The sequence below is a fragment of the Limulus polyphemus genome, unplaced genomic scaffold, assembly GCF_000517525.1.
Source record: "Limulus polyphemus unplaced genomic scaffold, Limulus_polyphemus-2.1.2 Scaffold2053, whole genome shotgun sequence".
Lineage (NCBI taxonomy): Eukaryota > Metazoa > Arthropoda > Merostomata > Xiphosura > Limulidae > Limulus > Limulus polyphemus.
Genome location: NW_013667663.1, coordinates 145,543 through 172,410, shown reverse-complemented (window position 1 = coordinate 172,410; position 26,868 = coordinate 145,543). Strand labels below are relative to the sequence as shown.

Sequence of the window (26,868 nt, the reverse complement as noted above, 5' to 3'; positions counted from 1 at the left end):
ATATATATATATATATATATATATATATATATACTAGCAAAAGTATCCAGCTACACTTGGGTTATTAGGTTGACTTATTCTAGATGACTATGTCAGTGTGTGTATATTGTGAACCTATTTTAGCTCAAAAGTATACCCAATATACTTTTGTTGCTCCTTTACTGGATGTAGCTTGTTTATAAAAATAATCTTCCTTCTGACTTGTCCTCTGACTTTAAACTTAAATAATGAAAACAAACCTTTTTAATTAATGCAGCCTCTAAATTAGAAAACAACAAATATTTTTTCAACTTTGTAGTTTATACATTTCACTTTATACTTTCAGCCCATAACCTCTTAACAACAATATTAGGTTATACTTTTATTGCTAAGCAACATGATATAAGCCAATGTTGGAATGCTTTGGCTTTTCTATGTATTAGAAGTTGGGATATAAGGAACCACTTCTTTTCTATGTGGTTTTTCTCTAGATTGCCTCATTAAAAATATGCACACGCACATGCATGTCTGTCTGTCATTTATTTCTATAATTTGTAATATAAGGAACCACTTCTTTTCTATGTGGTTTTTTGCTAGTTTGCCTCATTAAAAAGATGTGTACATATGTGGATAAGTAATAGTACCCAGATGCAGACCTTCAGGGTGCACTTAGTATGGGTACAAAATTTCAGTTTCTAGGTTCTTTGTACTTAGAGCTATAATGGTCACAAATTCTTTTCTATGTGGTTTTTTGCTAGGTTGCCTCACAAAAAGATGCACACGCATGAATGCACCTGGATAAGTAATAATACACAGGTGCACACCATCAGGGTCCACTTAGTGTGTATGCAAAAGTTCAGGTTCCTAAGTTCTTTTCTCTTGGAGTTATAGGTACAGTATCTTAACTGGATTTGTGAGTTTCTTTGTTAGGAAGGTGTTGGTAATGTTTTCTAATAAGTGTTGTGGATTGCAGTTGCTTTCAGGATGTCATGTAAGAACAAAATTTCAGAGTGTAGATTAAGATATGTGAAGCACAGGTTGTAAGCTCTGTTTAGTAAGCATGTAACAAGGTTTCGTTTATACGTAAATGGGATAAAGCTATCAAAGTGTGTAAGGAAACCAGTGGAAATCTTTTTTTGGTAAATTGATGTGGAAAATCCATTTGCATTACGGTTAATGAGCATGTCTGAAAAAGGTAAATTATTATTATTTTCAATGTCACGTGTAAATTTAATGGCAGGATGTTGTGAGTTAAGGTATTCTAAAAATTTTGAGCATTGATCACTGTTATTAAAAAGAATAAAAGTGTCATCCACATAACTTCTGTACAGAACAGGCCTAAAGTTAACTGGACAGTTGTCAAGCCATTTCTGTTCGTAGTGAGAGAGAAATGCATTAGCTAAAGTGGGTCCTAGTGGGGAGCCCATTGCAGTGCCATCTGTTTGTTCATACAAGGTGTTGTTGAACAGGAAATGTGAATTCTTAGTGGTAAGATCCAGCATGGTCTTAATTTGATTTTCAGAAAAGCCATTTAGAGGAATGTTATTATGCAAAAGCTCAGATATGCATATGTTAATAGTTTCATTTAAGGGAATATTTGTTAAGAGGGAGGTAACATCAAAGCTCGCCATGAAGAGATTATCTGAGGGGGGTAGTTGAATTAGTTCACGTTCAAAGTGGAAGGAATCCAGGATAGTAAATTCATTAGTAGTGAGTGGCTGAAGTATAGGTACAAGGAATTTAGCAAGTTTGTAACTAGGTGTGCCTATAGTGGAAAGAATGGGTTGGAGGGGGGAACCTGTTTTATGAATTTTGGGAAGGCCATATAACATGCCTGAATGGGAGCCAGTGGGATAAAGTGAAGAAGCAACATTTTCAGATATAATATTTTTGTTCTTTAGTTCTCTTATGTATCTTTGGATTTTTTCCTCACGTTGGATGCTAACAGATAAAGGGTCATTGTTTAAGATTTTAAATTTTGTAGAATTGTTCAGAATATCATGTATTTTATTAAGGTAGTCATTTTTGTTCAGAATAACAATGGCATTGCCTTTATCAGGGCGTGTAGCATGAATGTTTTTATTTAGTGACAATTCTTTTATGGCTAAGATTTCGTCAGGGGTTAGAGGGTTAGGTTCTCTCTTACTATTAAAATTATAAAATGTAGATAGAGCAAGATTTTTTAATTTAGTAATAAAAAAATTCATGGGATTGATTAAGATTGCCTTTATTGTACATGGGAAGGTCTTTCAGATTTCTGTATAGCAGCTTAAATGGATAAAGAAACTTGGCATAATTCAGTTTTCGCAGAGGAAGAGAGAAATTAAGTCCTTTAGCTAGGGCGGATTTACATTGGTTACATAGTGCAATATTAGTGAGGTTCACAATCAAATTATTAGGATCAAAGCTATCAGAAAAGTTGTTAGTCAATTTACTCAGCTTCACATTTTGGACATGTTCAATTCGGGTGATTATTCTGTCGTTGTGTTGGCTTAACTTGTTAAATAGATGGGTGTAATCTAATTTAACAACAGCGTTCCGAAGATTGGTTATGTCAATGTTAAACTTTTCAGTAAGTTGTCTCTTCTGGCGGTGTTTCAGTCGAAGTTCTTGATCCAACAATTTCTTTTGACAAGTCCTGTAAGCTGAAGAATTTTGTAGGTTTCGATTGGATAATTTAAAATGGAAGAACTTAGGAAGAACGTATGGGAATTTCCATCAAAACACAAAAAAATTGAATAACCCCTGTGTTTCCTCTATATGCCAACATAGTGAAGAAATAGGACATCAACCTATACTATCAAATTTCTCTATCCTCTGCAAGTCTAATACTGACCTGGAATTATTGATTAAAGAAACCCTCTACTTCAAGCAGCACTCTCCAACACTGAACAACATGCAGTCTTCATTTAAATTATACATTTTTTAATATGTTCGTGTTACTGATTTTATCTTTTTTTTTTTCGTTGTGTTTTCTTGCTGTAGTTTCTCCCCATGATTACTGTTTAGTGTTTTATTTGTTTAATTATCATTATATTTAGCAACTGTACTCTGACAGTGTATAAAGACTTATGTAAATTCATTTTATTCTGCTTTAGATACTCAAGGTGGAATCTGATAGAATTCCGAAACGTTTATCCATGTCCTCTTTTGTCAATAAACAATGTTGTATATCATAAGTGTCGTAATTTTGTTTATTATCAAACTTCATTTTCCTTCGAACACATCGATTGCTAGTAGCAACTTGTGATCAAGAAGCACTGAATTTTATACAGTAGTACAAGTTATTGTGAACTATGTATCAACATGGTTAAGAGCCATCTTGCTGATCTAGAAGTAATGTGTGTGTAAACATGCAAATGGTTATGAAAAAATATATTATTAGTGAAATGTTGCATATGTGATGGGCCATGTTCTACTTGAAGTTATATGACATATATAGTGTAGTATGTCAGTCTTATGACTAACTTTGTTTAGTACATATCTATTCAGTAGATATTGCAAATAGGTGCATTTCTACTTTTCGTTACAGTAAATAAGAGAACAGTAGGCTTTCCTAAACATTTTGTATTGAATTACAGTAATAATTCATGACAAATTATGTACAGAGTTATTAACATTTCAATGCAGAAGTATTTAATTCCTACTTCATGACAGAATGTATACAGACTTATTAACATTTCAAAGCGAAAGGATTTAATTCCAATTTTCATCTACTATGTTTGATGTTTGCTTTTGTTATCTAGCCGTACACTTTTTGCAATAACTGTTTAACTACATATATGTACATACGTTTAAAATTTAACCAAAATTAGGTAGCTCAAAGCTTTCTGGATGTTTTTGTTTTAAAACACAGATTGGTGTGTAACACAGCTTTTAATTGATATTACTAAATGAAACTATTATGTGACTTAATGAAAATCTGTCTTAATTTTTGGGCTCTTCCAACAGCTTTGTAATTCATATTATAACAAAAAAATTATGCTGCCACAATTTGTGTTTACAACAAACAATGTTTAAGAGATCATCTCCTCCAGAAAACCAAATTAGACCTTTTACTTTAGAGGTGTTGAAAACTCAGCCTATTCCTTCAAAGCTAATATAGATTCCAAAAGGATCCACTTAATTCTGGACACAGCAGTTATTTCTCATGCACCTACCTTTGAGATTTTGTGCATGAATTATCTCCCACCCAAATCATATGTTTTGACATGAACTGCACTATTACATGACCATCATGCAACAATAGCCCTCAATCAATAGGAGGATACCACATTCTCCATATACAGTACTCCCCCATAAGCACTTGCATTTCAAATTAACTTCATTGTTAAGCTCCCAAGATCATAGGTCTGTTAATGAAACCAAATTTTTTTCGGAAATGAGACTAGTTAATGACCTCTATTATATTTATTTGTAGAACTTGAAATACTATACCACATCTCAGAATTCCTTGCAGCTTCCATGTTTATTGCTGCTGGAGGTTCTTTGTTTATGGAAGATATTACCTTCATTTTTCACCATTTCAAAGATTTTGTATTCCTTCCCAGTTCTTCTATTTCCTGTGCAAAAGTCAACATTTTTGTCCATCTATTCCTACTTTCTGGATTTGCTCTAGCATCATATTCCTCTGTTGAGGAACACATCACTCTTTTTCTCTCTTTGCTGATGGTGTCAGGTTTATACTGTGCTTTCCCCTGCTTCTTATGTCTTAGGTTTCTTCATGGTCTTTATTCCATGCTTTCATGTTGTAGTTTTATTCTTCCATCTGATCCTGGTATCCAGGATAAGATATTCTTGTCTCAGAATCATTCTTACTCATGTTTCCATAATTCCTTTAACATGGCCTATGGTCATTTCCCTTCTGCCTTCTTTGATCCTCAATCCTTGAAATCTTTACTACCTGCTGGGGTATTGACTCTCTGTCTCTAGTATCCCTTAGGAGGGCTTACTTCTCCCATCTTCACCTTTTCATTGTACTGTAAATTTTCTATCTGTTTCCTTGATTCACCATGATCCAGGTTGTTTTTCTGGGGTATCTCTGGTTGGTCCTTGTCCTTACTTAGGCCAAGGTCTTATCTTTGGCTCTCTTCTCAGAGGATTTCTGTGTAGTTGTGATTTCTCCAGACTTGATACCCTTTTCTCTGTCATTCACATTTCTCTATCCTCCGTACATGGCTTGTCTCTCACTCTACTCATTTACCATGAGGTCTTTCTCACACCTTGGAATCTTGGGCAGAAGTTGCTTGCCATCAGTTTGCTTTCACTTTTTTGGTCTTCCATCATGTCCATTCCCATGCATCCAGTCAGTCTGAGTACACCAGAAATTGGTAGCTATTCTACATAGGGTGTTGGTTGTAATGAGATAAAAATAATGGGCCTTCACAGCATTGGTGAAAGCTCCATGTGCAGGAAAGAACTTCTCCTAGACTCAACAATTCTTGAACAACCGTCTTCCCTCAGAAACCAATTATCACTCTTCTTTGTACATTCTTTTAATTGTAGAAAATGCCATTTCCTTTAATTAAGAAAGTTTTAAAACTTACTGACCAAAAATTTATATAAAGAGCAGTATATATTTCATCACATGTAGCAAACATTGCAGTAACAATATTCTGCAATCACAGCACCAAAATTGTCTCCTACATTTTCACTCTATGGCAGACCTCGACAGATCCTGAGGATGACAAAATCTTGCCGAAACATCATACATTTATAATAAAGTTTTTTCATTACCCAGTCCAGCCATCTCAAAACATATTTCCTAAAAAGTGGGTTCCTTGTTATAAAGTTTTAACTTTACTGCTGTTTACACCAGGAAATTGGGGCTACATACATATTTATTTACTTTCGCAGCAATAAGTGCATGCTAACAATCACATGATATCAACAACCACTTGATAGTATTGCCTGAACTAACTGCCTTTGGTCCTTTCTGAGTCTAAACATGTGCATTGATTGGTTGAATTGATAGAAAGAAGAAAAGCAAAATGGCACAAAATTAGTAAGCACCTCGTTCCTGAAAATACATGAAGTGCTGAATCTACCATTAAGGTCCTAGAAACAAAGGTTGATTTAGGACTCAAATAATGTGAAAATAGTTCCGGACTTCCAAGAGTCTAGAACTGTTCTAGATTCAAGTTATATTGAACATAGCCCTATGTATGAATAAAATGAGAAAAAATACTAGGTGCTGCAATGAAATTTTTAGTCATTATGGTGACCTGGCATCCGGGATTTGTTGAGGCCTGCTCTATGGTATGTCCAGGTGAAATTGAATTAACATTAGAGCTATAACAGATAAATCCCCTAAATAACAGTAGATTTACCTAAGACATAGATTTTGGAGTAATACTAAGCCTCTTACTAACTGAGTTCATGCAAAATGAAGTAATGAGACTGGTCACAAAGTGTAATAAAAAATGAGTTATCTTTGTTAGAACACCAAATACAAATACAGTATGGGTACTTGCTTTTATTTATTTGAGTTGTTCTCATTTACTGGATCCTCTATATCCAACTGTTGAAGTTTAATCCATGTTCCAGAATGATTAATCAAACATTCCTTAATACACAGGAAACCTTGCATTTACCCACGTGACTAGTCATTTTCCTTACAACATAACCTCTAGAGATCACGCGAACAACCATTGAAGGACACTGCTGTCAACATCCTCCCCAGGTGGTAACAGGTATTATCCATTCTGAGAACAACAAAGGTAGATCAAAACGTAATCAACAAAATTACTTTCTTGGCCACATGTTATCTGAAAACATGTACTTGTACAGCACAAAGAATCAATTCAGTATAAATACTTTAGTCTTAAAAGAAGATAGAAATGCATTGTATATTCAGATATCACACATGCATATGAATATGGAGATCTATATTTTATTTTGTATTTTATGCCTTAGTTGATTACTTTCCTGAGTGGAAGACTGATCTCGGTAACTTGAAGATGTTTTTATCACCATCTTCATTTTTCTTATCTGTGTGTGTGTGTTTATTTTTGTTTTTTTTGCTGGACAATAAATTAGAAGAACCAGAACTGTCTTGATCTAGATATTCAAAATTGTAGTCTCTCTTCTTTCTCCTGTTGTTTCTTTCATTGAGAAGGTTATTAATCATGACTATAATATGGCTGTGGTTTTGCTAGATAGTAGATAGGGACAGTGGGAATCTCGTTAATCCATTCATGCATGTCAACTATTTCATTAGGGCATATTTCATATTTCAACTGTCAACAAATACAAAATTATCAGGCAAAGTATTCCCCAAGTTAACTATTTCAAATAAAGTATGAAGAATTAAAATTATATGCTTATCTTAATGTTGATAACCCACTGAATTTGATGGGCCAAATGACCTGTTGTTATTTGTTCTTATGTTTTTGTGTGAAGTAACAAAAATGTATTTACTTATTTTTAGGATAGAAATATGTGTATATGTAAAAATTCATTCCATTGGCTTCCCCTTTTCACTGCAGAATAAGTAAAGAGTAAGAATAAAACAGTGTATTAGATTACTTTATGCTTCTTAAAGAATATTGTATTCTTGAGATTTAGTGTTGAAAAATATTGTTAAATGAGTTGTCAAGTACTTTTAAAATTGGCATCTTATGCCAACTTTCATAATTTTTTGTTATCCTTTATAGTAATTATTTACATTGTTTAACTGCATTCATTTCAATGAAGTTTCATCCAAGCAAAGCTTCTAAGTTTTCCACATATACAAGTAAGAAAATAATGTTACTTGCATCACATTTGAAGTGATAAAGATGATCAGTTGATATTGCAAGTGGTCAGAAGGCTTATGACTCAAAATATATACCTGTAATTATGTTAATTACTTTAGAAGCTAGAGTGAAAAAGTTGAGCCTAAGCACATCATCCAGATAACCAAACAAATTCAGCAGTTTTTATCTTCATGGTTGAAATTGTTTATTTGTATAGAAATTTTTCTAAATGTTGAAAGCTTATAGCATATAATAATATTAATATTCTTTTTACAGGCTCTTGAATGATCTAAAATGTGGGACAATTTATTCTACCCGTTGTCTTCTGAAGTGGCACTTACAAAAACAGTTTTCATGACTGTTCATTATCTAAAACCATGTTCACTGTGAAACTGCAAATTTTATAATACATATAAAAGGCATGGCATTTTTATGCCCTCTTAGAATACGGCGAGGTAAAAGAAAGAAAGGTTAGTGACTCAAATGTTTAATGAAGGGAAGATAAACAGCTTGGTGAATTTTTAATTTGTTTTATCAGAAGTAGTAAGTTAATAGACAGGTACATTCAAATTGTATATGAAAGCTTAAAATAAGTGTAAATGCATTTTGGTTACACTTCTTGAATATTGAGATTTATTGGAAGAAGAAAAAATTCAGTGTGTCCTGAAAGATAGGAAATTGATTTTATAAATAAATGTGGGCAATGTGTGCTTATAATATATATATAAAAATAGAAGTTGCTAGAAATGTTTTCATGTCATAGAATCTGACTTTAAGATTTTTTTTTAATTTATTTATTAATAGTTTTAGTTTAGTTTAGAGGATGAGACAGCTGAGATGGACCAATAGGTCCCATGTTGTTCCAAAACATTGTTCTGTTAAGCTGATCTTCAGATAACTCAAAATTACTTAAAATGTATTGTTATAGGATTGATAAGAATATTAAATTTCCATCATAAATAAGTGTAACAACTAACATTCACTTATACTGCTAGGGTGGCAAAAAGGAAATTAATCTTTAAAAATATTTTAAGGAAACCATTTATATATAATGCACATATTAAACTATTAATTTGAAATAGTTTTACTACTGAAGCCATAGACTTCACAGTAAACAAAAATGTTCCTGTAGTTTTTGAAGCTCTAGTAGAATATTGGTCACAGGATACTAGTTTGAGCCTGGAGATCCTGAGGTACATCCCAGCCAGCATAACGTTCACCTATTTCAGATTAATATTATGTGTAGAATGTGAGCATGTTAAGCAGTGCATCAATCTGGAACAGCACTTAGAAGTGAGAAAAACTGTGGCTATAACAAATCACTTTCTGCCCTAGTAGTTAGTTGTACAATTACACTGCTGAAATTCATTTGTAGAAATCAGCTCTCCATCTGTGTTGTATCAATTAATGTAAAATCCATTCATTTATTAAATTAAATGTTGTCATAATGTGTAAATGACCTATGAAAAATAGCAGATAATTATTATGCAATAGTTTGAAGTATAAGAGATAATGAAAAGCAAAGTGTTACAATGATTCAAAAATGTAGACTTTGTATTTATTTTTGCATAAAATGTAGCTTTAAAAGAATCACATTATTATAGCACAATGCATGAAGATAACACTGTGACTATGTACTCAGTATAAATATACTAAAAATTGAAATACATCATGCCAACAGTAAATTTGAGATGTGATTTACTTTTAATTCAAACTTAATGTAACAAACATATACATCTATCTCATACAATACGCATAATGTAAGTAAAACTATGAAATTTAGTATTAAAAAGATATGGATTTTTGGCTTCACTTCGATTCCCATTATTATTATAGCAATAACTGCACTGAGGATGAAGAAACCTCCTGGTCTTTGGTAATACACTACTTAACTGTATTATCAAGTAAAGAGAAACAATTTTCTTTTTGTGTCTTGTCACATAGCACTTTAACAGAAAGTCAGGATAAAACAAAAATAAGGTTATTTAAATTTAAATAGTGTTACTGGTACAAATCTGGGATCAAACTAATTCCCCTTGAAAGAAAAAAAATGCTTAGTCTTAAATATTTTCTCTAAAATTAAACAACACTGTATCAAAATTTTAGAAATTCTACTCGCCTTTCCACAGAACAAAGAGCTATTACTGAGAAGCCTAGGGCATCACATCCTCCCTGCCCAGTAAACAACAAGAATGCTAGCATTTCAACAGAGGTTCATTATTTTCCTTGGCACTGCTTTGTTCAGGTCTCTTTTTTTTTTACTTGTTATTTTGTTACCATTCATAGTGTGGTCTTTCATTCCTTTATTTTCTTAATTTTGAGAAAGAAAAATACCACAATTTTAAACATTTCAATTGTGAATTATTTTAAATTTAAATTTTTCCTCGTAATCATACTTGCAAATTTGGGACCCATGTTCACGCCTGTGGTAAGGTTTTTAAACAGTACTATTTCCTGTTTTTTTTAACCCAATGTACAATTTAGTCATTACACAAATGAAATCTGTGTACCATAAATATCAGGCCAACTTTTATAAAATAATAATAATAATAATAAAACAGTTTTGTGGATCATCAGAATTATGAATTCATGTTTCCACATTTCTGAAACTTCTCAGCAGGTGTCATCTACTACTGCAATGTTGACTGGAGACACTCTGATGGTGAGAAATGATACCACCATTGTGAACAAGGTGTTTTTTTTTCCTCCCTGTTCTTGAACCCTGGATTTTCAGCCTCCTGCTTCTGTTACTTCAGCTGAGTCTACTCTATTTCTTAACAGGTTTGTCTGTTTCCATGTTTACTTTTGCTTCTGGTTCCCTCTTCCCTATGACAATCAGGTAATCCCACCTTTGTCCTTCACTGCTCTGATTATATTGGTATGTGTGTTTTGTTTTCTCTTTCTACTGTTGTTTGTTAAATCCTTGACTACCTTGTAGCATGAGTCTTAATCACTGGAATCTCTTCTTTTAGCTTGGAGATCTCTTTTTCTTCCCCCTTTTTTTTTCTCACTATCCATCTACTTTTCTTCATCTATTGCTTACTCAACTTCTTTACTCTCTGTCCATGGTTCACCTTCTTTAGAGACTTTACATCACAATCATCTCAACTTTACTGTGGAAACTCTGCACTCTTTTTCACCTCACTGTTCTTCTTTCATTTTCCCTCAGTTAACTTAGTTTCTTTGCCTCTGGGATGTACTTTTTTCAGAATACCTTACTTCCTGATATTTGCCCACCTCAATCTTCTTTCAGGTTTCAGGGACCTTTGTGTTACACCCTTCCTACATGATGTTTATTATTCTCTGGAATCTCAAGCTGATGTGGCTCTTAATCACTCAACTCTGCTCACTTTGGTTTCTTCCTTCTTTTGAACCAAGGACCCCACCAGGTTTTTCATCTTCTACAGCTTTATGAGATCACCTCCTCTACTGTTCCTAGTACTCTAGTTACCATCTCATCTCCCCCTTCTCTGCGAGAGCCAGGTCTTCGAAGCATCCTGTTTCTGTAGCAGTCCTTTGATTTCAATCTGGTAGGAGCTTGGCTCTCACACTTTATACACTTGTGTACTCCCTTTGCTGCAGACTACTGGATTACACAGGAGCTTTCATAAGAATTTTTCCTGTTCTTTGATTTTCAATTTCACCCAATTGGAACAAAACAATATTCAATCCCACTGTGGGGTTTCACTCCCATCTTTCTGCCATCCCCTTAAAGATGCGAGACTAGTGGCCTGTCATAGATCTGTACAGTTTGAGCCATCTCTGGTCATTCCTTGGTTCAAGTAGAATGATTTTCTTACTCAGTGGGTGATGAGGATGCTTTCTTCACATCCTGATTTATCTGCCAGCTGTTACTTCTTTTGATGTATCCACAACAGTTGAATATTCCATTCATAGCCCTTCTCTTCTGGTTCACTATGGTCCAGTGTGTTTTAGATTAGGTTTATTAGGCTTTTGATCAATGGTTGCATTCCTTATACCCAGAGCCGTAGCCAGTTATTTTTGGTCCCTGGGCAAGTTACATGAACTGTGCCCCTCCTCTCTTTTCTTTGTGGCCCTGTGCATATTGGTCGGCAGAGGTTCCATATAGTGTACTGGACTTTATGTCTGCCTATCCTTTTCACGGCACATATCCTTGCATACCAAATTTGTTATTCACTTTTGCTATTCCATCAAAATCAAGTGTTTTCATAACATACGATAGTTAATATGTATATTTTAAAGATAAATGCTAGAACATAAAATAATTATGAACAAATCACTGGTCTGCATTTAACTGTAATAAATCTCAGTTTTTACTTTACTTTATAGCAATGACAGATAGAGTAAAAACCCAATTATTCTGTTGAGCATGCTTCCTGTAATGTTTGGTAGCCAGCAGAATTTTAGGATGCCCGGGGATGTTGAATATGCTATTCCAAAACATACTTGCCCTCCACTGACGCTTTAGCTATTCATCGACATTGGCTTTGCCCATCTAAGCATTGGTCTCGCATGCTTCAATCTTTTATACCCCACTCAAATGTTCTTGGCAATATCTAATTTGCAAAACCCTTCATCTGCTTTGATGTGCCCTCTATCCTGACACCACCATATTTAAGCACCTCACTCAGATAATGTAATCCCTTTTTCTTGACAGAGTGTTAGTCATGGTTTTGTCTGACAAAGAGCTGTGGTTTGTTCCATTATGGATTGTGATTTTTGCGTTGCCTTTTAGATGGTGGAACAGTTGGGGAGGGGGACTGTTTAGTTTTTTCTTCTTCACCTGATGTTCCTGGTTCATGCTGAAAGATTTACTACTTTATCACATTATTTAATTTTGGATATCTGGGGTTCCAGGTTTGAACCAGTCACATTTGTTTGTATTTTTTTGCTCCTCACTCTTGCTCTGTGATGTTTCTTCACCTGCAATTTGTTGGCAACCTATCAATGGTCCCTACATAAATATGCGGATGAATGGGGTCTTCTTCTGACAGATTGCCTGCTTCTGTTCCTTCTATAGAGATACCTTGGTGAAGGGATTCTATCTACCTGCTGTAGCTTCTAGTTGTTACATGAGGCTTCTTTTTATCATCACTTCATGTTCACGGGTGTCCCAGAAGGGTTCGTATTGCAAGTTGCCATCACCCATTTGCTTTTTGTTATTGTTGTTGACCACTTCACATTTTTTTACTCTAGTAGCTGAATAGAATCAGACTTTAGTTTCAGAGCCACTCCATTTGGGCCAACCAATGATGTTGGCATTGGTATCAACCTAGGTGGGAGGGGGGAGGTCAGTTGGAGCAAGGTTACAACTATTGATGGACACCTGGTACTTCTTCACTGCAGATCAATGGGCAGTTCAGGTTCTGAAGTTGGTCTTTCCACTCAATTCTCCACCTCCATTATCCACTCACCCTGTGGTATTTCTACCTCCATCTGACCATTGAGGTGTGGATGTTCGTTTCATGGCTATCAGAGTTACTGATCACAGGGATGGTAGTAACAGTTGATCCCCTTCTTCTGGGATTTTCTTCCTGTTTAGTTGTTTTGCCTGAGACAAAGAGAGATTTATGGAAGATCATCATTCTTTCTCATCTCAACCCATTCTTTGTTTCTCCCTAGTCTACAGTGGAGTCCTTTCTCACCCAAGCATCAGGCATTCTTCATCAGGTCCATGCATGCCCAAGTTTGTGGTTGCTGAGGCATTTCTCCACATTCTCATAGTGAATTCATCTTACCTTTAGCTACATTTTGTATACAGGGATCAGGTTCTGCAGTTCAGGGATCTAGCCTTTGGTCTAGCATCAACACCATATGTCTTCTGCTGGGCTGTATAAGTTTTCACCATGTTTTATGCCCTGCTCAGTCACTTCCCATCCATCTCCAGCCTATGTAATGGGCAGTCAGGCTCTTACGTACAGGGATGGTTCTGTCTCTGGGGTTGTGGGCTTCCCTCAAATCTCTTGAATTTTTTGGGATGAGGACATGTTATCCCTTCAGTAGTCTCAACTACTGGATCTGGAACTTTATTCCACTTAATTTTCCAGTATCTTTTATCAGGAGCAACAAAGTTTTTGAGTGGTGGTTGGTTTTGATTGCCTCTATCATTATCATATGTGTGTGTGTATATATATGTATACTGCCCCTCTCTCCATAATTTCTCTTCACAGATACTTCACTTTGGGATGCAGTGTGTATCTTCATGGTCAGGAATTCCAGGGTATATGAATGGAAGACGAATCTTCATTCTGCATCAGTAACTTAGAACTTCTTGCTATCCAACAGGCAATAGTGCAAGGTCTAGATCCTTTGCAGGGGAATATCCTAATAAGACATTTCTTCAATTCCAGTGGTTTCTTAAATTTAGTTCTTTCTCTCTGGGGTCTATTCCAGTCATGTCAGCTTCCTGGCTTGCAATTTTCCTGGGGTGATGAATTTCGCAGCAGATTGTCAGTCTCAGTCCTCATTTTCTCCTGCACAAATGGATTCTTCTTTGTGCGGTTTCCATTAGAGTTGTTCTTTCTTTAGGCCTCCATTGATAGTTTTTCCACTCATTGATACTCATCTACAAGCTTTGGAGTCTCCACTACCTCATCCTCAGGCTTGGGTGGTAGATACAATCAGTCCTGCTTGGATGGGATTGCACATCTATGACTTTCCCTTCCTTTCTCTGTTATTCAGAATTCTGGCTATATTTTGATCTTCTGCTTGCAGTATGTTGTTGGCCTGGGCTAGCCATGATTTTCTCTTCTTCAGTTTCTTCATGCCCCTCCCACCCTACCCTAGCTATGGCTCTGCTTATACCACTACTCTATGGAGGATTGGCATCCACTGTTTCAACCTCCCTTCCCTTCAGGAATCATCTCATTTGGAACAGCTGGTTCAGCTCTCCAATTCAGTCTTGACACCTACCCAGTATCTTATTCATTTGGGAGGTTCTTCATGTTAAATGTGCAGGGTGAGTTCGACCTTCTCCTGTAAATCTTAGAGACACACAAAACTTCTGATACCAAGACTCTCCTGTTTTCTTATTTTCCTGCACAAGAAGATTAGTTTCTTTTGGAGGACTCTCTTCTCTCAAGACACTTGTTCCTCTGAGACACACACACACAATCATCCCTTTCAGTGGACTGGTCAATCAATGCATTATATTTAGAGTTCCATTTTTTTACTTTGTCTCTCTCTCTCTCTCCTATTTTTTATTTTTTGCTGGTTTGATGGCTTACAATACCACATGATCTTGGATATCTCTTGTCTTCCACCTCACCTGGAGTTACATCTCTTCAAAGCCCCACAGTGGCTCAGTAGTAAATCTGAGGGCTTATAATGCTTAAATATTGAGGCTTGCAATACCCATGATGGGTGTAGCACATGGGGTTCATTGTGTAGTTTTGCATCTGACAACAACCAAACCTACAAACAAAACCTGTCAGCTGATGTTTCTGTTTGGTTAGGGTGTGGCTCTGAATACCTGTTCCATTTCTGTAGTCTGATCTCCAGAGGAACAGTCTCTGTATCAATGTTCTCAAGATGTTGGCTGCTTGCCTAGACTGGATCTATATCACAGAGTGTTCTCTATATTATCTGGTATTCTCTGTATTGTCTGGTATTTTCAGTGACTTTGCTCCCACTTTAGGGATCCTCGTTTTTGTTGCCTTTACAACTCTACTTAATACCTAGTCTTCAATTTTTTTTGTCTCCAGTCAACACTCCGTGTAATTATGGACAAAAGATTTTTCATGTGTACTGAAAGCTTGCCAAATTTCATGAAGATACATTATGTGCTTTTAGAGTCATAGTGTATATACCACCATGGTTACAAGGTTGTGTAAAATGTGTGAGCCCATTATGATGGGGTTAATATAGTTTTTATATTAAGTAAAGGTTTTTTCAAGTTAATTTTTTATGTTTATTTGTTAAATCTTTATCACAAAATATTCCTGTAATTTTTACTTTTGGTTTTCTTCTTTGTAGAAGGAGACAAACTGCCTTCTAGAACACCTAGTATTGGTCGTATCACTGGAAGTGCTAGTATTGAAACTTTAGTTCGAGTTGGAATAGAGAAAGAAAATGGACTATCTCCAGAATCTAAGATGGTTGTGCTTCATGACTTTACACCTTGTGTTGATGATGAACTAGAAGTCAGAAGAGGTCAAGTTGTTAATGTACTATATCAAGAAAATGACTGGGTGTATGTAATAGCTGAGAACAGCCAGGAAGGCTTTATTCCTCATTCTTACTGTGCACCACAACCAGCTGAACTAGCTTTAAATTTGAATCATAAAAAACTTCCAAGACATGAAACTGAAATTGATCAAAATTCATTGAGAGGGACTCTCTATGGTGAAAGTGGGGGACAACATTCTGATGCAGAAAGTTTTAGTGGCAACCATCAGATTAAAAAAGATGTAAGCAGTCTTGGTTTGCAAAAATCACAGTCATCATCTCAAGTGTCTTTGCCTGATGTACACCCATTTTTTAAAGATCCTGCTGGAAGGTACATTGTTCTATATACGTTTATAGCTAGAGATGAAAATGATGTGAGTGTTGAGTGTGGTGAGTTTGTTACAGTTTTGAATCGTGAAGATCCAGATTGGTTTTGGATTGTTCGTTCTGATGGTCAGGAAGGTTTTGTCCCAAGTGCTTTTGTCTACCCAGCTGATGCCATACAAGGTAAAATGCTCAAGATTCACACTGGATAATCTCAGTATGAACAATACTGATTACATATTACTAATGTTCTTTTCCACAAATGTTTCTGTTTACATTTGTACTCTACCTAATTTAAAATTAAACCGTGATTAATAATTATGGTAATTTGATAATATTTCTTGAGATTTTTTATTTCATCTTATACAACAAATTAGGGATAATGTGAAATACTTTTTGGAACATTGGTTTTAAAGCACATTTTGATATGAAATATGTGGATGTACAGATTATTTTGGCAGAAGATGTTTCTCACCTTTGTGAGATATAAAGAATATTTTTAATAAAAAAGTTGAGTACTAACAAACTGAATTGAACAAAGACAGGTAAAAACAATAATAAAAACAAACCTAACATTTAATTTATTTTTGGAAAAATAAAGTGTAACTAACTGAAACACTACTTTCCATGTTTGAACAGGTCATGTAGGGCAACAAGTTGTCAATCCTGCAGACCAAACACATCTTCCACAGTCTATGAACAACAATAATCATCATCAGTCTTCTGGAGTTTCTGAAGATCTTAGGTTTCATGGCAGTGAACTTGTCATGTTATATGACTATAAGGCACAAGCTCCTGATGATCTCAGTGTACGAAGGGGAGACTGGATTTATGCAGACTTGAACAACCAGACAGTGGACGGTTGGCTTTGGGCCTATGCTCCCAAGACAAGAAAGTATGGTTTTATTCCTAAGGCTTATGCAAGGCCTCCTGCTATGACATCATTATAGTTTGATTGTTAACAATATCAAAATACTATAAGCTGTGGAAAAAATAGAACTTGTGTTTTTATGCGTGTATGGTTTGTATTTATCAAGAGACTGTGAGTACAAAAACTTTTAACATGTACACAAACCCATGTATAACTTGTTTGTTATTGAATGTTATTCAATAGAGGCTTATGAAAAAATAATTCCACATACACTGTAGATGTTTGGAGAGTGTTAGTGTAATACTATTTGTTTAATAGGAAAAAACATTTTACTGTACATTCATACATTATTTGGAAAATAACTTGCATAATAAATTGATGTATTTATAAATATTAATTTTATAGTTTCCTTCTACATTCTATTAAATTATAAAAATGAGAAACTGAGAACTGAATATAACTATAGTTAATTTAGAAATGACTAATCTTCTAACTTGTACCATCTAATGATATCCAATCCAACATTCTGCTTCAGTGCTGGTTAAATTTTGGAATGCTTTGACACTGCACTATGCTGTAAATATTGTAGGAAAATGAGAAGTTTACCTTTTTGTTTCTAATTAAAAATTTAATCTTACATTAACTTTCTTAACATATGTGTAAAAAATGTGATCTTTCATGTATATTTAGTAATATATTGAAAAATAGTTGAAAGTGAGACTGAAAGAATATTAATTCTCAAGTTGAATTGGTACATGAAGTATGTGTTTTAGGATATTTTATCTGTTATTTTCACTGATTTTATTGGCAAACTAATTAGGGAAAATAGATGTTAATAGAATCTTCACTTTTTTTCTATAATTTATAATCATCAACATGTGCCATTAATAGGCTTCCAGTTTTATTTTTTCTAATTACTCCTCTTGACATTTGATGTTAAAAGGAAGTTTCACTGAGGTTATTCTTGTGTAAATAGAGCTTACTTGTTTGATCAGTGCACTTTTGTGCACTGAAGTATTGTTAAATTTAAACTGCAAAATATTCAAACCCTCACTAATGTTACTCTTACTTTACAAAGTAGTCATTTTTTTCTTTTTGTTAATCAATTCTACATGTTAGTATGTACAGAAAATGTTCTTGTTGCTCCTACAGATATAACTGCGTGAAAGAAACTTGTGTATGATATTTACAGAAACACATTGGAGTATTTTTATCATACACTTCAGAACATCATGATATCACAGTTATACATACGTGCAGTCCTACCCAAAGGAATGAGATGTTTTTATTTTTCAAAACACATAAAACTGGGAATAGTGATCGAAGTTTCTGACATTTGGTACCCCGTTGTGCACACGTATGTTTCTTCTTATTGTGTTATGGTTATTCCACTGAATGTTTTGTGTGATATTCCATATGATCTTTATTTTCCTGATTTAATTCTGACAACTGTGATGTAGTTTACATTGTAATAATACATTTTCATGCAGGAATCCTGTAATTTCATTTGAAATTGTCACAAATTTAGATCTGCTTTTTTAAACTTGTGTGAAATATATAATGTGTACTATACAAAGATGTTACTAATTATATACATTCCAACTTGTACATTGTATTTCTATAAAGTAGCTAGTATGTTTCTATGTTGTTTTAGTAGTTGTACAAAGGTATTTTTTAATCAAATAAGTACTTAAAGGAATGCTAGAATTTGGTATTTTGTTTGAATGTAGGATTATATTTAATATAAAGTGTACATGAAAGTGTCCATTTATTTGTTTTTATAAAGATGAGATGTTTTTTGTGTGCTTTTCTTTTTCATTTAAGTCTTTTTTTGTTCATAGTGTGCTTATTCATGAACTTGAAAGTTTGTGCTTTGATAGTGATAGGATGATTTTTCTTCAATATGATAAATACCCAGAGAAGCCCAATAGTCAAACCATTTCTTATTAAAGACTGAACTAACTACCATAAGAGCAATGTGTTATAATTTTATGCAACTAATAATGGTATCAGGTATATTCAGTACTTCTTATACTTTGTGAAAAATAATACTTATATAACAGTTGTTTGCTTTTTTTTTTTCTTTGTTCATGAGAAAGAATAACAAACACAATTTGGTTCATTGTTAGCCTCAATTCTGGCTTTTGTGTATGTTAGCTTTAAAATATAAAAAGGGTATATTAGTTACAGGTTTTTCTGTTCTTGACAGTTTCCTTGAAACTCTCATTAGAATTCATTTGAAAATAAATTACATACTTTAAGAATAAGCATGTAGAAAAAATATATATATATTTCAAACATAAAACAATCCTATTAACTTTATATTGTTAAACAAAAATCTTATAAATTAAAGTTCAGTCATTTTACAAGATGTTGATGCTATAAAAGGGCATTTTTTGTAATATTTAAAAAAATCTTTTATTGGACTGGATATAGATCAGTTTCACCATAGGTTGGGTTTTATATCAACTAAGTTTTCACATGTTGGTATTATTTTGTTTGTGCTTTTGTCAAACATGTAAAATTAAGGACTTCATAATAAATCCTGCTGTTAAATGTATAGTGGACTGCCAGTCAGTTATGTCAGCAGTTCAATTTTTCTTCATTTGATCAAGTTTGTGCTCTCTTAAAATATATTAGATACATATTAAACTCAAAATATTTCAAAACTTCATATCTTTTGCAACATATGTGAAACATGTGAGAGGAATGGTGTTGAACAACTGAAAAAGCAGTCCTAACATAAATGTCTGAACACAGTGACTAAAAATAAAACTTAAATGTATTGCCTGTATTTTTAACTTCACTTTCAAAGTCTCAGAAATTTTGTTTTGTTTTCAATGCAGATTAGTGTCTTTTTGCTCTCTGAAAGGAACTACTATTTGTTGTAACATGATTGCTTTATTAATTGCTGGCACCTTTAAGCAGTGGAAGTGACTGAAACAACTGTTATATATATACAATTTTGTGTAATATTGCAGATATGTAGGTTTACAAAGTTTCAGTTGGAGTACCAATTTTTATTGTATCAGACTGTCATTTGTGTTCAATAGTTTGAGAAGCATAGTAGCTTCTGTTTTTGTATTTGGTTCATAACTGTTGTTAGTAATGATAATGCAAAATAACATACAATGCTTTATCAGATTCATATGTTCCTCTGTAAAATACTGTTTAAATTCATGCTGAGTCGGTATGTTTTAAAAATGTATGAGATTAAAAACAGATTATCATTGTTATTATATAACTATATATATTGTTATTAATTTTCATGCTGTAAAGGATTTGTTGCTACACTTTAAGGAATATATTTTGTGAATATTTAAGAAATGAAAATATATTATCAAAAAATTTTCCGTATAAAAACTAGTTTAGCAAAGAATCCACATATCATGAAAATTTGACAAACTGTACTAGGATACACAATTTAGAATTTTCTTTATAAATTCTGAGGTTGTAAGAGAAACAAAAAAAAGTACAATCATGTAAACAAAGAGTGTCAGATTAATACATCATCACATATAATTGAGATCTGTTTGAACCTGTAAGCTTTCAAAAACTTTTAAGAGCATTTTCAACAGATGGAATACTTGACTGAACTAGTAGAAGATTCTTTTGGAATGTTTGTTTGCTTATTGAGTGGGGTACATGTATTCTGCCTAATGAACATGTGAAGTATTAATTTTTTTTTTACCTGAAATTTGTGAAATAGTTATTCTATTATTTATGTAATTAATGCTGGGTTATCAATGTTTCCAAATTATATAAGTCTTTGTATCGCATTAATATGTTCTATGTAGATTTTACTTCCATCAAATTACTGAGCTCTTGTTTGGTATAGATAAGAAATTATTCTAATGTGTTGTTTTTTATTGGAGAGTGCAAACTTATAGCATTTAGTAAATGATTAGTCACTCTCTCCTAAGAAAGTATGATAATTTAATATCTTAGTAGTTTTATACCTCAACTGGAATAAAATTTACATTCATAAAACATGGTCTTTTGGCTGCTACAAGATAAACTATCAAACAACTTGTTACATTCCAGATTTTTGACATACACATATATATACTGTATATATATATATTATTTTTTTTTTAAGTGGTTTGTACTGTTGATATTTGTTTTCATGTATTTTTATGTGAGTCATATATGGGGAAAGGAGTAAATAAAAGAAATATTTTATGACAGTTATGCATTGCTTTCTTTTGTTATCTACTTGTTTTGTACTTTCCAGAAAGAAGTTTTGAGACTTGGGATTTCTTTTCTCATTATGAATCCATTATATTATTTCATGATTAAGAGTTTCTAAGATATGTTGAAATCTTCTATTATTTGTGTACATGCCTTATTTTAACAACAAAGACACCACTGAAACTCCAAATGGAAAGTAATTAATATATATTAGGTCCTTGTTAATACTAATAGACAAAATTCTAACAGTTAATTTACAGGTACTGGTAAGTTACGCACTAAAAATAATAGAATACTAGAATTTCAAAACATACATACCTCCGCTTACACTAATGGCTATTTCTCAGTCCTCATCTTTGCCATCTAACATTGTGTTTGCTTGCTTTATATACTCCACTTGACTGCCCTCGGCAATATCTAATTTGCAAAACTTTATGCTAGCCCTCACATGCTCTCTATGCAGGTACAGTATATAAGCATTGTATGCAGACAATAAAATCACTTTTTCTGGACAAAGCATGAGCATTCAGACTAATGTTTTGTGATTTAAATTTTCTTAGTTTTTGCTTTGTCATAATCAGGAATTCTTTGTTTTCTTATCCAGAGATATATTTTGTTGAATTAGTTTTTTGTTTTTTCTGACAGATATATTACAAAAAAAAACAAAAGTTCGATATGATGCTGATTTGAATTTTTCATTCTGAAATGGGATATTCAGGGGAGAATTTAGACTTCCTGCTCCTCCTTTCACTAGAGCTTCCTTTCCTGAGGAATCATCTGATCAGCCTCTTTCTGCCTAATTGGGACTTTAGGGTTATTTTACGTGCTTTATTACATCATTCCTTCGAACTCATGGCCTCCTGTTCATTATATCACCTTTCCCTCACAGTTTATTTTTTATTACCTTTAGCTGATTTATTTGCCATTCGTGTTAAGCGGACTCTCTATCATTCTACCTATGTTTTGCTCTATTCCGACTGATCATTTATTCCAAAAACTCTCTCCCAGAAAAGGAAACAAATCTTTTTCTCCTATTCATTTACCTGGCATTTCTCATCTTTACGGTAGATCAGACCCGGATTTTTATGTCCTGTCATGGTGCTTAGATGTTATGTGGCTCATACGGAACCATTTCGAGGTCCTAGGAACAGAGTTTTTATTCATTAGGATCCTGCAGTGACCAGGGATTTATCACCTGTTTCTTTAACAAGGCTTCAGAATTTGATCCATATAGCCTATTCGGGCTTATCTGTTAACGATCACAGTGTGCCTCATGTCACATCTCACCAGATTTGACACCTATCAATGTCTTTGGCTGCCCGGTTGAACTGTTCTCTAGAAGATATTTTGTGGGCCGGTATGTGGACTTCTCCTGAGATGTTCAAATTTCATTACCTTCATGACCTGGCAGTTTCCTCTTTGATGGGATTTCGTCTTCCCCCTGTTGCTATGTTGACTACCTCTACTAGATTTTAACAGGGTGGTGAGTAACGTGTTATCTGACTTACAGTTATTGTTCTTTTCTCCTCTAGGGTCCCTATTGATTTCCTTTGGATCCCATTCAGTTGCAAGTGTTGCCCAGTCAGGTATGCTTGTATTTAATTTCAGCACTAGCAACCTTTATATTGGTTCCTGGTTGCAATGGGTTCTGCCTTTTCCATGTGAGACTCTAGCTATTAGTGTCAGTGGAGGTATGTATGTTTTGGAAGTTATCGTTTTCCTAAACTGAAAATGTATTTCCAAACGTACTTACCTCTGCTGACACTCTCCCTCCCTTCCTTCCCACTAAAAGCCGGTGTTAGTGACCAGAATGAGGTTTGTAAGGAATGAGTACCTGCATAGTGTGAGGGTCGGTGTAAAGTTTTGCAAATTACATATTGCTGAGGGCAGTCAAATGGGGTATATAAAGACTGGAGCAAGCAAACACAACATTAGATGGCAAAGTTGAAGGTCGAGAAATAGCTATTAGTGTCAGCGGAGGTAAGTATGTTTGGAAATACATTTTCACTTTACGAAAATCATAACATTCAGCAGCTGTTTAAAACTAAGTTTCTATTTTCATTTTAGTATGGAGCAGTTATTTTCAAATTCTTTACTTTAAGATGTATTATGTAATACTCTTATTCAAAAACTAACTTAAAAGGTTATTAACACAACAATTGCTTTTGTTTTTTAGTAGTACTGACAGATACATCTTACACTTTAACATTTATTTTTAACCCTAGAGTTACCAGTGGGGGTTCATATAACTCAATGTCTTTTTAAACAAGTTTTTCTAAATATCTGTACCAGGGCTGGGGGTGGCATAGAGATTCACATCTCATACTCTGAATTGAGGATTGATATTTCATGTCCATTTGCCACAAAAATGTGCTCTGCACTTTGGCATGAGAGGTGCATTATAAAAATAACAACCAAATCACACTATTAGGTCAGAGAAGACTTTATGGTTGATGCTACTGTCTTGCCGTCTTCTCTAGTCTGTAAGTTCAATGAGTGGTGGTTATGCACAATTATTCCTTATGTGGCTTTAGGCAAAAATTATGCACCAAATTGCTTGTGGGCCTTTAAAATTGTCAGCTACAAGGATCCTAATAATGTATGAGTCACAAAAGAATATTAATATTACAATTAATCCCACCTAAGTAAAAGGTTTGTGTGCTCTTGTTTTCATGGTTGTCACAAGAAGGGAGTATGATAACATGTCAGAATAGTACTTTGCATATAGTTTTGTTGAATGGTTATATGTTAACATTCAGTCCTGACAATAAGACCAAAGTTACAGACTTATATAACAGAACATAATTTAAATAGAAAATGTAAAGTTACTTAATATGATGCTGGTGAATAATGTGAAAACCAGGTTGGTAATTTGAGGGTTAAATAATGCATAGTATGTATACGTTTTTTGATAAGTCGGTTGACTGTATTACCCATTTACTGCTTTGATTTTTTAACTTTGTACACTAAAAAAACAATCACTTAGATTGTCACTGGTTCTTTTTTTCAAGTTGTTAACAAATTAAAAAACAAAATAGAATATATAAATCACAGTACTCTAGAAAAAGTTTTATGTACCAATATTTTGCTATTACAGCTTCATCAAGATATAATATTGTATCCAAATATTTTACATTAACTAATGTAATTAACTGATGTCATGTTCAATCTAGGTATAATTAATAAATTGTTATTATTAGATACTAATTACCAAATAGCTTATATTTTCCATTTTGACTGGTTACCTACTGCCATTTGCAGGGAATTCCTGAGAAAAATTGTCTCTGTTTGCAGGAAATAGCATACAGTCCTGGTTCATCTGGTCTGAAAGGCTGTTAAGCTATTCAACCATCAAAGCTCTCTATTTGGATGATTTCAAGTTTTGCTGACTTCTTGCTAGGTTATCTCAGGCTTATCAATAAGTTGGGGTATAAAGAAGGCTTCTTTTATTTTTATATTTCTCATGCATGTCTCCAATCCAATTATTTTGGTGTTATTCCATTTTATTAGTTTATTTTATTAGAGATTGTGGGCTAGTGCAGATAAAATGACAATGCACTCTTGCTCCTTAATTTTGTTGGTATTTTTTGCTGTTCATGTTCACATTCATAAGGAATATCATAAATAGTTTTCTATCTATTGGGGCTTTAGTTAGCTAAGTGTGCATTAACTATAATTGTATTGTTTTGTAGCTTGTGAAAACTCTTTTAACTTTGTAATATGCCTGATTAATACAAAACTACAATAACCATACTCAGCAGGTCTAATGGACAATGAAAATTTTATTTACATTTAATCAGACTAGTTTCACTTATTATGTTTTGCATCGTGATATGTAAATGTTGATTATTTAATGACCTGAAAATTTATATACTCTAGTGAAATTAATTAAATCTTTATCTTTATGCTCTTTTATTTACATCAGAAAAGCTGTTTGACAAGGTCTTCAAAATGTGTAATAATCAGAAACGTTAACTGATTCTTGGATCATTAGTGACTCTGCTTTAAGAACAGCCTTAACAATCAGTTCTAATTTTATAAACTAAAAATCTAAATCTGTCTGCCTTTTTGGCTAAAGAGAAAACTTGCAAAGTTATCCTTACAAAAGGCACAGAAAAGTGAGTATGCCCAAAGATTTTCAGACAGGGAAACCCTACTCAGCTTCAGAGGAGCACATGTCCTTCCTCAATGAAAACTAAATCGAAATTAACAAATTTATTCAAGCTTACTTTAATCAATATTGTTGACTTCACTATTGGTTGTTAAACACACACTCTCCAACCAGTCAAGATAAGGAACAAAGTCATATCCAGTTAGTGACTCAGGATCAACCAACAGTTTCAATCTGTAACTTAGGCCTTATTGTTAGGACCGTGTGCTAACATATTACTGTACAATAAAACCATATGCAAAGCATTGTTCTGAGATTTGATGGCACTCTGTTCATGTGGCAACTACCAAAACTTGAGTGCTTAAGCTTTTAATTCTTTTTACAACTTAATGGTTAATTTCTGAAATTAGTTACAACAGTGTGTGGACTACTACTTGGTAATATTTTTATCAACATTAGATAAAACTCTTTTTCAAGAAATTCACTATGTATTACATTAAAGATAACATTTAAATTGACTAGTTTCATCAACATATATTTGGTATATCATTTCTTATGCAATCTTAGGAATGATACCATTATATGCAGACATATCCTGTTGGCTTGAAGGTAAAGGGGAGAGGAGTGTTTCCTACCACTTTATTATTGTTATCAAATTTTCTGTACATATTCATCATGTATTGTTAACATAGTCAGTCAAGGGAACTAGTAAATTCCTCTCACCCTAGTTACTCAAGGAACTAGGATGACGTGTACTTTCTCATAGGACAGATTGTTATAAAGTAGAACATAGTATACAGAGAAATCAATAGGAACCTTTTCCACTAGCAAGTCAGTTGATGCCCTAGTGATACAGCATCCCTTGTTTTGAAGTGAGAGTGATTGTCAGCTACATGGGTAGTGCTTGCTTGCTGATAAGAATGATATGTGAGCAGTATATAATAATGTTTTCTCAGTCTGGAATAATTCAAAATTAATAGGAAGATTTCAAGGTTGAAGATCTCTCTCTCAAGTAAAGGCACCACATTATACACTTGTTTTTTTACCTTTGATTGTGTTTGTGATTGGTTCACTATGTTTAATGTGCATGTAGTCTCTTTCTTTGTGTCAAACTCAGTCAAGGATAAAATAATTCAGATTTCTGTTTTGCAATACATTTCTGGCAAGCCTAATATTAGTCTGTGGTTCCTGCCCAGTTACTCAAGGGAAATCAGTACCATGACAATACAATGAATCACCAGCACTTTTAGTTAGTTTTTCTTCCTAGCTGTTTTAGAGGTTTACTCATATTGCATCAGAGTTTACTTTAGAGTGTGGCTAGGTTTTAGAACAATTCTTATCAGAAGACCACATTTTATTGCCTTTTCTATTATTTTAGTATGGTATTATTGATGTAAGGTTTATCAAACATATCTCTTTGTTCTATATTTTCTTGTTGTTTTTTTAATATACACTTGGAAAAAAGTTAAGCACCCCCAAATATTTTTCAGGTGATTCAGATTCGACGT

The 26,868-nt window shown here is 33.7% G+C and overlaps 1 protein-coding gene across 4 annotated transcripts in view; it reads left to right on the top strand.

Annotated features, from left to right (window-relative positions):
• Positions 1 to 21,165, top strand: part of LOC106465796 (SH3 domain-containing protein Dlish-like) — a 35,552-nt gene extending 14,387 nt beyond the window's left edge. For all 4 annotated transcript variants that reach the window (XM_022393735.1, XM_022393734.1, XM_022393738.1 and 1 more), the window contains 3 exons: positions 7,992 to 8,185; positions 15,672 to 16,370; positions 16,827 to 21,165. In XM_022393735.1, coding sequence (XP_022249443.1) covers positions 8,137 to 8,185; positions 15,672 to 16,370; positions 16,827 to 17,137 — 1,059 coding nt within the window. In that variant the 5' untranslated portion in view covers positions 7,992 to 8,136 and the 3' untranslated portion in view covers positions 17,138 to 21,165. The remainder of the gene's footprint in view (positions 1 to 7,991; positions 8,186 to 15,671; positions 16,371 to 16,826) is intronic.
• The last annotated feature ends 5,703 nt before the right edge of the window (positions 21,166 to 26,868 follow it).